General features: G+C 38.6%; 1 protein-coding gene across 1 annotated transcript; it reads left to right on the forward strand.

Moving 5' to 3' along the window:
* The first annotated feature begins 884 nt into the window (after window positions 1–884).
* On the forward strand, window positions 885–10,848 carry rbfa (ribosome binding factor A). Its single transcript, XM_003219767.4, has 7 exons — window positions 885–1,218; window positions 3,434–3,476; window positions 5,275–5,445; window positions 6,370–6,482; window positions 7,382–7,466; window positions 8,490–8,563; window positions 10,164–10,848. Exons 1-7 carry the CDS (start codon window positions 971–973, stop codon window positions 10,552–10,554), a joined length of 1,125 nt encoding a protein of 374 aa, XP_003219815.2. The 5' UTR covers window positions 885–970; the 3' UTR covers window positions 10,555–10,848.
* The last annotated feature ends 1,834 nt before the right edge of the window (window positions 10,849–12,682 follow it).

The raw sequence follows: 12,682 nt of genomic DNA on the forward strand, positions 1-12,682 counted from the left end.
TTGGATAATAAGGAGGGATTAAGAAAAAATCAAAATTACATTATGATTTTACAAATTAGGCACCAAAACATCATCTTTTACAAAAAATTGACAGAAAAAGCAGTTCAATACAAAGTAATGTTATGTAGTAATTACTGTATTTACGAATTTAGCACCAAAACATTGCAAGATTTACTACAAAAACAATGACTACTAAAAGGCAGACTGCCTTGGATAATACATAACCTTGGATAAGTGAAGCTTGGATAAGTGAGACTCTACTGTATATATATTCTATTTTGAAATATAATTTATGAATAGCATATTTGAAATATAATTTATACACATATACTGTATATACCAGGCATGGGCAAGCTTGGGCCCTCCAGGTGTTTTGGACTTCAACTCCCACAATTCCTAACAGCCTCCCGGCTGTTGGGAATTGTAGGAGTTGAAGTCCAAAATACCTGGAGGGCCCAAGCTTGCCCATGCCTGGTATATCTATATATATAAAAGAGTGATGGCATCACGGCAGCGGACAAAACAACAAAAGTAAACACCCCACAACCTCGAAAATTGACAGCACAACCCCTCATCCATGCCTCTAGGTTGATACAACAAAAAAGAAAAGAAAAATAAAGTCCTAATTAGAGGGAGAGGAATAATTGTTTTTATCCAATTGCTGCCAGTTAAAAGGCTAAGCTCTGCCCACTTGGTCTCCTAGAAACCCACTCAGCCCAGGGGACCCTTTACCTTAACTAGTACCAATTCCTCAATACTTTATTTCCCATACCACCATACTTTGCCACAGCAACGCGTGGCTGGGCACAGCTAGTATATACTATACACACACACACAGGCAGGAGGGAGATCAAAAAGATTTGGAAGGGAAGCTGTGCCTCGCGGCCACTAGGGGCGCTGTGCTGGCTGCCTGGCAAAGGAGGCCGAGTGGAATGGCTTCCCGGGAAGAAGCCTAGAAGGGGATCCTTCCATGTGGCTCCTCCGCATGACCGCGGGGGCTGCAGCCACCTCCGCCGCCTCTTCCTCCTGTTTCTCGCACAGGGCGAGCCCGCTTCTCCGGACCGCAGGCGCCGTAGCCTGGCTGGACGTCTCTTTCCGTGGCTTCGGCGCCGAAGGAGGCCTTTCCCCGCCCCAGCGCTCCGGCTGCCGGGCTCTGCACTGTTCCGGCGCCCTTGGCGGTTCCAGGAACCTTCTCAGGAAGTTCCTCTCTAAGAAAAAGTAAGCGCCTTTGCTCTCCCTTCTCTTTTATGCTCCAGGGTGCATCTACACCAGGCATGGGCAAACTTGGGCCCTTCACATATTTTGGACTCCAACTTCCACAATTCCTAACAACCTAGGCTGTTAGAAATGGTGAGAATTGAAGTCCAAAACACTTAGAGGGCCCAAGTTTGCCCATGCCTGGTCTACACTCACCATATACAGTAGAGTCTCACTTATCCAACATTCGCTTATCCAACGTTCTGGATTATCCAACACATTTTTTTAGTCAATGTTTTCAATATATCGTGATTTTTTGGTGCTAAATTCATAAATACAGTAATTACTACACAGCATTACTGCATATTGAACTACTTTTTCTGTCAAATTTGTTGTATAACATGATGTTTTGGTGCTTAATTTGTAAAATCATAACCTAATTTGATGTTGAATAGGCTTCTCCTTCATCTCTCCTTATTATCCAACATATTCGCTTATCCAACGTTCTGCTGGCCCGTTTATATTGGATAAGTGAGACTCTACTGTAATACAGTTTCAAACTACATCATATGGCAATGTAGATGGGGTCTGAGAGTCTACTATATACAGTAGAGTCTCACTTATCCAAGACTCGCTTATCCAACGTTCTGGATTATCCAACGCATTTTTGTAGTCAATGTTTTCAATATATATTGTGATATTTTGGTGCTAAATTCGTAAATACAGTAATTACTACATAGTATTACTGCGTATTGAACTACGTTTTCTGTCAAATTTGTTGCATAACATGATGTTTTGGTGCATAATTTGTAAAATCATAAACTAATTTGATGTTTAATAGGCTTTTCCTTAATGCCTCCTTATTATCCAACATATTCGCTTATCCAACGTTCTGCCGGCCCGTTTATGTTGGATAAGTGAGACTCTACTGTATATAAAGACAGAGCAAATGAGATCCCTTGGAGATGGAACCCAAATCTGAACACAACATTATTTTTGTTTCTTATATATCTCATAGTCCAAAATTAAAGTTATACACAATATTTTTCATAATTTTGTGCATGAAGCAAGGTGTCGGTACATTGAACCATTCAAAGACAAAGTTGTCAATATCTCAGGCACCCAGATGGATAATTTTTCGAGTACAGTAGAGTCTCGCTTATCCAACCTTCGCTCATCCAAAGCAATCAGCCTTTTCGTAGTCAATGTACAGGGTGTTTGAAAAAGAACTCCCTATTCACCATTTAAGTTAAATAGTGAATAGGGAGTTCTTTTTCAAACACCCTGTATTTGTAGTCAATGTTTTCAATACATTGCAATGTTTTGGTGCTAAATTTGTAAATACAGTAATTACTACATAATGTTATCGTGTATTGAACTTCTTTTTCTGTCGATTTGTTGTAAAACATGATGTTTTGGTACATAATTTGTAAAATCGTAACATAATGTGACATTTAATAGGCTTTTCCTTAATCCCTCCTTATTATCCAACATTTTTGCTTATCCAACGTTTTGTTGGCCCGTTTATGTTGGATAAGTGAGACTCTACTGTATTTCCATTTTAAGGATTCTAGATAAGGACTGCTCTACTCATATTTTGGTTTTAGGAATCCCAAACAAGGCACATTTGCCCTGTATAATCATGGCATGCATTAATGGAAACATTACATCCAAATCTCAGGTGGTAATAATTCCCTACATTCTACATTAGTCTGTTTAGATTCGGTGTTCTGTGGCATTGTATTTTGAAGAATCTGGAAAAGAAAGTCTGTGAAGAAGCTTGAAAGAGCTGGGCATATTAAGACCTCAGAATGCAATATTTAAGGAGAGACCTCATAGTTGATTTTTATGTATCTGAATGTTTTTCATGAAGATGTTACTTCAAGAGGGGGTGGGTTCTCTTTCATTAGAAATATTTCAGTAAATGCAAAATTGTTATCTGTTATAAAATAATATTCAGTATGGATTTTATGGAACAAAAGGATACACACATAGGACGCTATTTATTATTTCAATTGCTAAATGAATACCAAGAGTGGGCCCTTATTTGCTGGGGTTTGGTTCAGGAATGCCAAAATCCATGGATTCTCAAGTCCAATTATATGAAATGGCATAGTAAAATAGTGCTTTTAGTGAACATATTTTCAAGGCATGGATGGTTAAATCAGTGGATGCAAAATTCATAGCTACAAAAGACTGATTATAATGTAAATATATGTTTTCTTTTTTCACAAAGGAAGAAGTTTTGGTATGAAAGTCCTTCTCTGAGCTCTCACCTGGTAAGCCTTTTTAATTTGAAACATTCCTCTTATTGGGTTGCTGTGAGTTTTCCGGGCTGTATGGCCATGTTCCAGAAGCAGTCTGTCCTGACGTTTTGCCCACATCTATGGCAGGCATCCTCAGAGGTTATGAGGTCTGTTGGAAACTAGACAAGTGGGATTTATATATCAGTGGAAGGTCCAGGGTGGGAGAAAGAACTCTTTGTCTGTTGGAGGCAAGTGTGAATGTTGCAATTTGACACCTTGATTAGCACTGAATAACTTTGCAGCTTCAAAGCCTGGCTGCTTCCTACCTGTGGGAATCCTTTGTTAGGAGGTGTTAGCTGGCCTTGATTTTTTCATGTCTAGAATGCCTCTGTTTTCTGAATTTTGCTCTCTATCCCCTTATTCTGTCATCGTGCTGTTGTTGGTGACTGGTGTGTTTGTGGAGTTCCTTTTTGCTGACAATTTGCACTTGTGTATTTTCTAGTATTTTATTTAAATCCCTAAACAGAAGGATCATCATCATGATCACCATAGTCATAAAAACAATGACTCAAGGAGGCTTACAAATTAAAATAAATGCAATGTAGATCACAAAATAAAAATATATCAACATTAAAATGGTATTACAGCCATCCATCCACATAGCATGTATGCAGGGTCTGTTTATTAATGAATACAAAAAATAGTTATTTGAAGTTTTCCACTTTCATGGGGGTCCTTAGCCCTTAACCCCAATTAAACCATTAACAAATCTACACACGATTCTAAAATGCAATTCAAATGTTAAAAATCCATTTTTAAAACACTATAATTTTAAACTGTTAAAAGTCATTCTTAAAAGTCATCCTCTAAAAACCTTCAAGTCTCAAAAACCTATTGGATTTTTTAAATCCTTTGCCAACAGATTAAATGCTATTTTTCCTCCATATGAAGGGAGTTCTATGCCATTGAGAAGGCATTAAAGTTTGAGCATCTTTTATCTGGAATTCAAAAATTCAAAATACTCCAAAATCGTCCACATTCTTTGTGTGTGATAAGGCAGGAATGTCCAGCCTAATTTGAGATGTAGTTTATATTTTCATTGAAGGCTTTCAAGAGATAAGGCTCAAGCCAGTTAGGCCAAATAATTTGTGTGTGATGTTAGCGAGGAGATCAATTCCACTATGTAACAGAATTTGAAAAAGTTTCCGTTCCTAGTTTGAAAGTGTTGTTTTCTGTTTTATTGTGCGTTACTTACATAATACCCCAGAAACTTCATTTTTGTGGCTGCCACAAACTATGTTGAATTGGCTGAGACTCTTAAGAGATATGCACTGAAAAACTACAGCAAAATGTAGTGCAGGATGTCCCTCAAAAACAAAGTTTTTGTAGTTTCATAAACTTTTTCCATGTTTTTATGATAGAACCAATTAGGAAATGGCATTTATAACCTAGGAACAAAAATCATGTTACATAGTGTTCTTATTTCATTTCCTTTTGTAGAAGGCAGGAGCAGGGACTTTCCTCGTTTTCTTTTATCCCTTTATTGATGGGAGATTTCAGGATAAGGACACTTACCACTGGCAATTTTGTGAGCTTTTTAGAATATTTCCCAGCACTGAAATGTTTCTTAACACTTATCTTCATGCCAGGAGATGATTCACGTTCATTCTTATGTGTTGGTTGTTATATGTTAAAACACAAGAAAGAAGCAATAGTAGGAAGAAAAGTGAGAGTCAAACTGGACTTCAAAACACATCCTTTCGCTTTGTCATACAGTTTGTCCTGCTTGTGATGTAATATTCTTTTCTCCTTTGGTCTTTTTGTTTTAAAGACACCAAAGCCATCCAGTTTGGCAAACACATTAAAGCTTGCTCCACCAAAGAAAGGAGACAGCACACGGAAAAAGGTGCTGAATGTCTTGTTATTTAAAGCTGTGAGAGATGTGCTGAGTACTTGTGATGCCGGTCAGGAAGTGTATGACCTCTGTGTGGAACTGTCCAAGGCAAGTATAAAGTATATCAGTCCAGCAAAATATTTCATATTGGAATGTTATAGAAATCTCAAGTCTCATTTCTGCAAGCTGCCCTGAAAATAACCAGCAGTTTGTTATAGTTTGCCTGGGAGAGTCTCCATACAGTATTGTGGTTTTTATATAGCATTTCTTAGGCCAGTTACTGAAGTGTTTAACTTTTAGTCCCTTAGTGGAAAAGGAGGAAAGGTTGTTGTTCATATCTACATGTACTATTATTTTCCCATTTTTAGAATCTGGACAAATTTAATATATGGTTGCTGCTTTGAATCCCACTCATGGGAAAAAGCGGTATAGAAATGAAATAATAATAATAATAATAATAATAATAATAATAATAATAATAATAATAATTTTCAGAAATCTGTACCTGGTATATGATGCAATTTTTGTGGCTTAGAAGCTACCTTTATTGTTTAAAACATCCCAAACATTCTAGGTGTCCTTATGTTGTGCTAAGATCTGGATCATTTGAACAAATCGTTAAACGATGAATTTCCACATACTGACTTCAGTGCAATCAAATCAAGAGTTGTGTAGCATCTTAAAGGCCAAATAATTATATTTCACATAAGCATTTATGGGCTAGTTTCGCAGTGTAAACTATGCAGTATACTATATGCCCAAGGAGTGCAGTCATGGCATTTAAAGTGGGATTATAATGCTATCATTCCAACCTTCCCTACTAGTTACTATTGTTCTTACGTTTGTAAGAACGTTTTAATTCAGCACCATCAGGGCATTCTTAACATTTGAAATAGAATTGATCTGTCTAGAATAATTATGGACATCTTTTCCTCATCTGTGTTTGTCATACGATTTTCAAATTTACTTCAAAAACACTTTTACCCTGTAGAATGTGCATTTTATATCTGGTAACCTTTTGGAATTCCTTAGGCATCCCTCACATCAGATTTTTCAATATGTCGAATATATTGGAGGACTACTGGTAACATAGAGCAGGATGACCATATTGAGAAAGTTCTGCAGAAGAGTGCTCCACGTATAAGGTAATCTGATGTGTCTAGAGGAGGGCAAATGCTGTAATCACAGGACCAGTAGCTGCAGTTTAATCCACCACATCTAACAAAATATGTCATGTCTTGGAGTTGTCTTGGTCCTCCAGTGAATTCTAATATGTTTCCTACAGATGTTATAATAGAACATCTGTAGGAAACATATCTCCTAGACCACGCCAGCCCAGTGACCATCATTTGACTACATAACCAATCCGCAGTTTTGTGAACTCTAGTTGGCTGTTGTAAATTAATGTGGATATTTGTTCAGATTTTATGTCATTATATAATTTTGTTTGACTATGTGTGGTTTAATTTATTGATGTTATGTTTAATTTACCGATGTTAGGTTTTAATTTGATGTTAGGTTTTAATGTTATTTTCATATGTGGGGTTTTTCTGGGATTTTATGTCGGTATTTGTTTTATGGAGGCATTAAATGTTTACCATTGTATGTTGGAATCTGCCCTGAGTTCCCCTGGGGAGATAGGGTGGAATATAAAGTTTTATTACTATTACAATTTGATACATAACAAGATTAGTACACAGCAAATAAGATTACTATGCTGGCTGTTGTATTGGATCACACGTCAGTCACTTCCCAAGTGTCTAGGATTATGTAATTATTATTAATATTTAATGTATTATTGTTGTTGTTGTTGTTATAGAATTGCCCTGGAAGATCTAGACAGTTCCTAGAAAATGGGTCTATATCAGACTTAAAGGACTCCAAATAATTGTCTGACAGGCTATTTAGATGTTGTAATTATTTGTTCTATTTTAAAAAAATATTATCTTATGTGCTTTCATAGATGATGGCTTTGTCAGGCATGTGTAACATGGTAGCTGGCTTTAAATGTGGTCATTATGATGATGATTTTATTTTTTTATAGGCACATTCTGATCACATATCAAGTCATGGGAAATGTTCCTTCAATAGTCTTTGTTAGAGATAAGGAAGATGCTGTTGTAAAAGAGGTAAGGAAGAAAGTACATAAGCATTATCTTTTTTAAAAATTTAATTGCGGATCCAGCTGCAGTTTCTCTCCTCCCCCAGTTATACATACCAGTCTCCAAGCAAATACCATTGCAGGATGCATTCACTAGTTGTTAAAACAAAGCCATGAAGCCATGCTTGTTGGGCCTTGTAAAAAGTGCACAGGGGAACATCCAAAGTATTGTTGAAGGTGTTCTGGTCATGCATTCAGCTCTGCCCTTCCACCAAGTGTTAACCAAGAATCTTTTGGATTAGGAAGCTAAAGGAAATGTTGAATCTCATATGTATATATATATATTGTCTTTTGCCCATACCCTGAATTGGGATTTGATCCTAGTCAAAATGCAATCTTAAAAAAAACCAAAAAACAGATGAAAGTTTAAATCTGCAACAGGTGTACAAAAATACAGTCGAAAGGCATTTTTTTCCAAAGGTTTTTACAATCCAGTCCTCAAACTCAAGCATTGAATTCAGTGGAATTTATTACCAGATAACATTGAAGCATGTTTATATTTTTGTGTGGTTTTGTTCTGCTTTTCGAAGCAATGTATTTTAAATATTTCGATCCTGCTTGCTGTGAAAACAAATATCCCTTCCCTGACATGAGTATGGCATTGGAGAAGTCTCCAGAACCAGAGAAAACCAGTGAGAATAGAGAATAGAGGAAGGAATGGGCAAAATCATCTTTGAAACGCTTTGAAACCCTAAGAAATTTATGGGACTGCCATAAGTCAACAGGCACCTTGGAGGCACATTTATGCACACACACTTAATAATATTTTGTAAAAAAATATGGAACGTATATGGAAGAATGTTCTACTGCTGTGAAAGATGTTTGGCTCACAATCTATGGAACAGCAGTCTATTGCAACAGAATGCATACTCAAAAGTAGAACATGCACAGTAGTTGAGACATAAAAGTGATTTGCTTGCAGAATGGATTTCAATTCAGATTTACTTATTTTGTGGTTTCTTAATGATATTTTAAATATACTTTTTTACAGATTGAACGGTTGTTGGCAATTGCTGATATGGGGCCAGAAGAAGGAGGTGTTGAATTGGTTCTTAATGATGTCAGGTAAATGATCAGAGCCCAGCATTGCACTGGTAGTGTACTGCAAGTGCAACAGAGCTTCTATTTTCATTTCTCCCCTGGACACTATTTGAAGTGGTGAAGGGAAGTTATACTTCCCCCAGTAGATTCCCCATGCTCTCCTAGTGAAGGAGGCAGTTGCAATGCTCTGTTCCCTGCAGTATCCACAGCAAGAGGAAGAGGATACTTGACCCTACTTGTGCCTCAGAAAGAGAAGAAGGAAAGATTTGGAGCCATACCTCCACTATCCCAAGGGTTGGCTCTCCACAGAGCTTGATATTTCAGGAAATGGTTAGCCAGGTGTAGAACTAGGGCTGGCCTTTTGTGCAGCACAGGTGTGGGGATGTGTGGCTACATCACCTTCATGCATGGGGCTCTATTGCTTTTCCTTCTAAAGAGAGTGAGGCACAGGCAGCATTGCTATATGGACCTCTTCCTGGGGCAGTAGAAAAGAGTGGGCATTGTCAAATGCTCTCGAATGTAGCAGTTGCCTCACCCAACATGATAGTGCCATCCTTGTTTCTTTGGCCTCCAAAATGACTGTGGAGCTCTTGCAGTCTGTGAATTCTGGTTTATGGGATGGTTGTGAACTCTGGTCATCCACCCATTTCTACCGTTCCATTAATGGAAGCCCAGAATGGGATGCTATCCAAAAAGGAAACATTGCTCTGTACCTAAATTGTCTTGGCGTAAAAAAAAAAAAAAGGTTGCTGTGAATTTTCCAGGCTGTATGGGCATGTTCCAGAAGCATTCTCTCCTGACGTTTCACCCACATCTATGGCAGTCTTCCTCAGAGGTCTGTGGAATGTCCAGGGTGGGAGAAAGAACTCCTGTCTGCTTGAGGTAAGTATGAATGTTGAAATTGGCCACCTTGATTAACATTGAATGGCCTTGTAGTTTCAAAGCCTGGGGGAATCATTTGTTGGGAGTTGTTAGCTGCCCCTGATTGTTTCCTCTCTGGAATCAGAGCCAGCTAACACCTCCCAACAAAGGATTCCCCCAGGCAGGATGCAACCAGGCTTTGAAGCTGCAAGGCCATTTGATGCTAATTAGCGTGTCCAATTGCAGCATTTACACTTGATTCAAGCAGACAAGAGTTCTTTCTCTCACCCTGGACATTGCACAAATATATAAGCCTCACTTGCCTAGTTCCGACAAACCTCAACTTCTGAGGATGCCTGCCATACTTGTGGGTGAAGCGTCAGGAGAGAATGCTTCTGGAACACGGCTATACAGCCCGGAAAATTCACAGCAACCTAGTGATTCCGGCCATGAAAGCCTTCAACAATACAAAAATAGATAACATTTGGGGATAATGTTTTGACCTAGAGAGCCCTGCAGACCATAAAAGGCCTCAGACCATTGTGGCCCATCAACTGCACTTGGCTTCCTTCTGAGTAGGTCTAGAATATGTCATAGGCTGCTCATGCAATGGGATTTTCCTTATTTCCAATGTAATCCTCCATGTTTCTTTGAAGACAATTGGAAAAGAGCATGGGCTGCCTTTGGAGATAGGCGTTGGGAAGAATCAGGCACAGATTAGGTTATGGTGATACTTCTTGCTTATTTTCTCCCTTTCTTGCAGTAAACAAAGCTCCACTACGTGTGACGTGTACTTGGACTCCTCACCTTCTTCTGTCCATGCTAATCTGTTTGGAATTGATCATGAAGCGTTAAATAAGCAAATACTTGAGTATAAAAGAATGAAAAAGGACAAGGAAATAGAAGGGGTTGGACTGTCAGAACAGCAGGAGCAGCAGCTGGCTGAGATACGAAAGCAAAAGAAAATGAGATGGAAAAAAACCAAGAAACCATTTGACGATGATATTACTCCTCAGAAATATCTAATGGACAAATACAATGAAGCTTATTGGGATCATGAAGTTGCATCCTCACAGGAAAATCAATTGGAACATGAATCAGATGAAAATGATAATGAAGTGGAGATAGATAGCAGAACCACCAAGGTTAAGTAAGGATGAACATTGACTTCTTTTTCTTGTTTGCATTGCAATAGTTTGCAATGATGTCCAAATAAAACAAACAATGACCAATGCAAAATACGATTTACCTACAAACTAGGAGCAGATAACTTGTGGTTCTCCAGACGTTATGGGACTGCAATTCTCATTATCCCTTACAAGTAATGCTGGTGGTTTCAGTCCACCAATATTTGGAAGGCTGTAGTTTCCCAACCCTGCTCTAAATCCACGTCAAAGCATGATTTGAAGATAGTTCCTGGTTATGTCAAATAAAAGTTTGCTTTGGGATGGCATAGTAAATTATTTCTTTTCAAACTAAGGGAGAAAAAAAGCTGAGATCTTGAGTTTACTTTGATTATTATTAATACCATTTTTCCATCTGTTTTGTCAGTTTTAAGAATGTATTAGTTAGAAAAATGGCAACATACATCATGAAAAAATGTTTTTCTAGTTTTTGCAGAAATGAATACTGAAATTGTATCTTTCAGAATTTAGAGATACCTGAGCTAAAGCACCGAGCCAGTGTGCTGTGGTGGCACAAGTGTTAAACTGGGAGTGTGTGACACCAGGGCTCAAAGCCCAAGTTAGCCTAAGAGCATAAATAATCTTGTCAAGAAACCCTAGAATAGGGTTGCCATAAATTGGGAGTGGACTTGAAGGCATATAGTAACAGCAAAGCAGAAGTGCACACCCTTGAGTTTGTTATTCTGCATTCTTCAGTACATTTGCAGGATGTCACGTACAGGTTGCATATCCCTTATCCAAAATGTTTGAGAACATATTTCAGATTTTGTAATTCTGGATAAGAACTCATCTGCCTGTAATTGTACATCAGACCCTTTATGCAGGGAAAAGAGGGACACTCCTAAAAAATGAGACTCTGTTTTTTGTGAAAGAGACAAGGAACAAGGACCTGGTTTAATTTGATTAACAAATAGCAATAGTATGAAGAATAGGTTTGATTAAATAAATAGTCTTAGTTTTCTTAGTGTTAGAAGAGATCAATAGAAGGGTTTGCCATGAGAACGTACGTATCCCTCGCCAAGACACTACACTACACACATCATACTCAGACAACAAGGGATCGCCTAAGCATATATATATATGTGTGTGTGTGTGTGTGTGGCATGGGTGTCCATTCACACAGACAGCCTCCAGCCTCCACAAACAGGCTATAGTTCCCAGTGCTGTGGTGCCACCAAGTCACTCCCTCCCAGGACATTGCAGGTTACAGCAAGCACATCCCAGTGTTCCTTTCCCTGTCCATTTGCATGACCCTGCCCACTGCCTTTCCCTTAACCCTTTCCTACCCTTTTCTATTGCACATCAAAACGGGAATTGATCAGCAACTGAACATATTAGAGAGGTTTGGGGAGAATTCACCATGATTTATAGGAGTTGTAGGGACTGGGATGTATAGTTCACCAACAATCAAAGAACACTCTGAACTCCACCAACGATGGATCTGGAACTAACTTGGCTCACCGACCCAATATGGCCAAATTTGCATACTGGCGGAGTTTGGGAGTGATGGACCTTGGCATCCAGGAGTTATAGTTCACCTGTATTCAGAGAAAAATGAACCCATCTGATGATGGATCTGGACCAAACTTGGCACAAAAATTTAACATGGCCAACTGGGAATACTGGTGGACTTTGGAGGTGATTGACCTTTAACTCTGGGAGTTATAGTTCACCTGTATTCTGTGAGCCCTCTGAACCCCACCAATGACGGATCCGGACCAAATTTGCCACACAGATCCAATGCTGCCAACTTTGTACACTGGTGAACTTTGATGTGATTGACCTTGGCATCAGAGAGTTATAACTCTCCTGTATTCAGAGAACATTGAACACAGCAAGTGACGGATCTGGACCAAACTTGGCACACAGACCTAACATGGCCAACTGTGAATACTGGCAGGGTTTGGGGTGGATTGACCCAATATTTTTGGGGATTGTAGTTCTCCCATATCCTTACGCATTTTCCAATGGGAACATTAATAAAAAAACGGAAGCAAAGATTGAATTTTTTTCTAAGACATAGCGTAACATGTGACCAAAGTGATATGACCTCACACTCAAAAACAAACACAGGTTGCAGTACATTCAGGGACACACA

This window comes from Anolis carolinensis, chromosome 4 (genome assembly GCF_035594765.1).
Source record: "Anolis carolinensis isolate JA03-04 chromosome 4, rAnoCar3.1.pri, whole genome shotgun sequence".
NCBI lineage: Eukaryota > Metazoa > Chordata > Lepidosauria > Squamata > Dactyloidae > Anolis > Anolis carolinensis.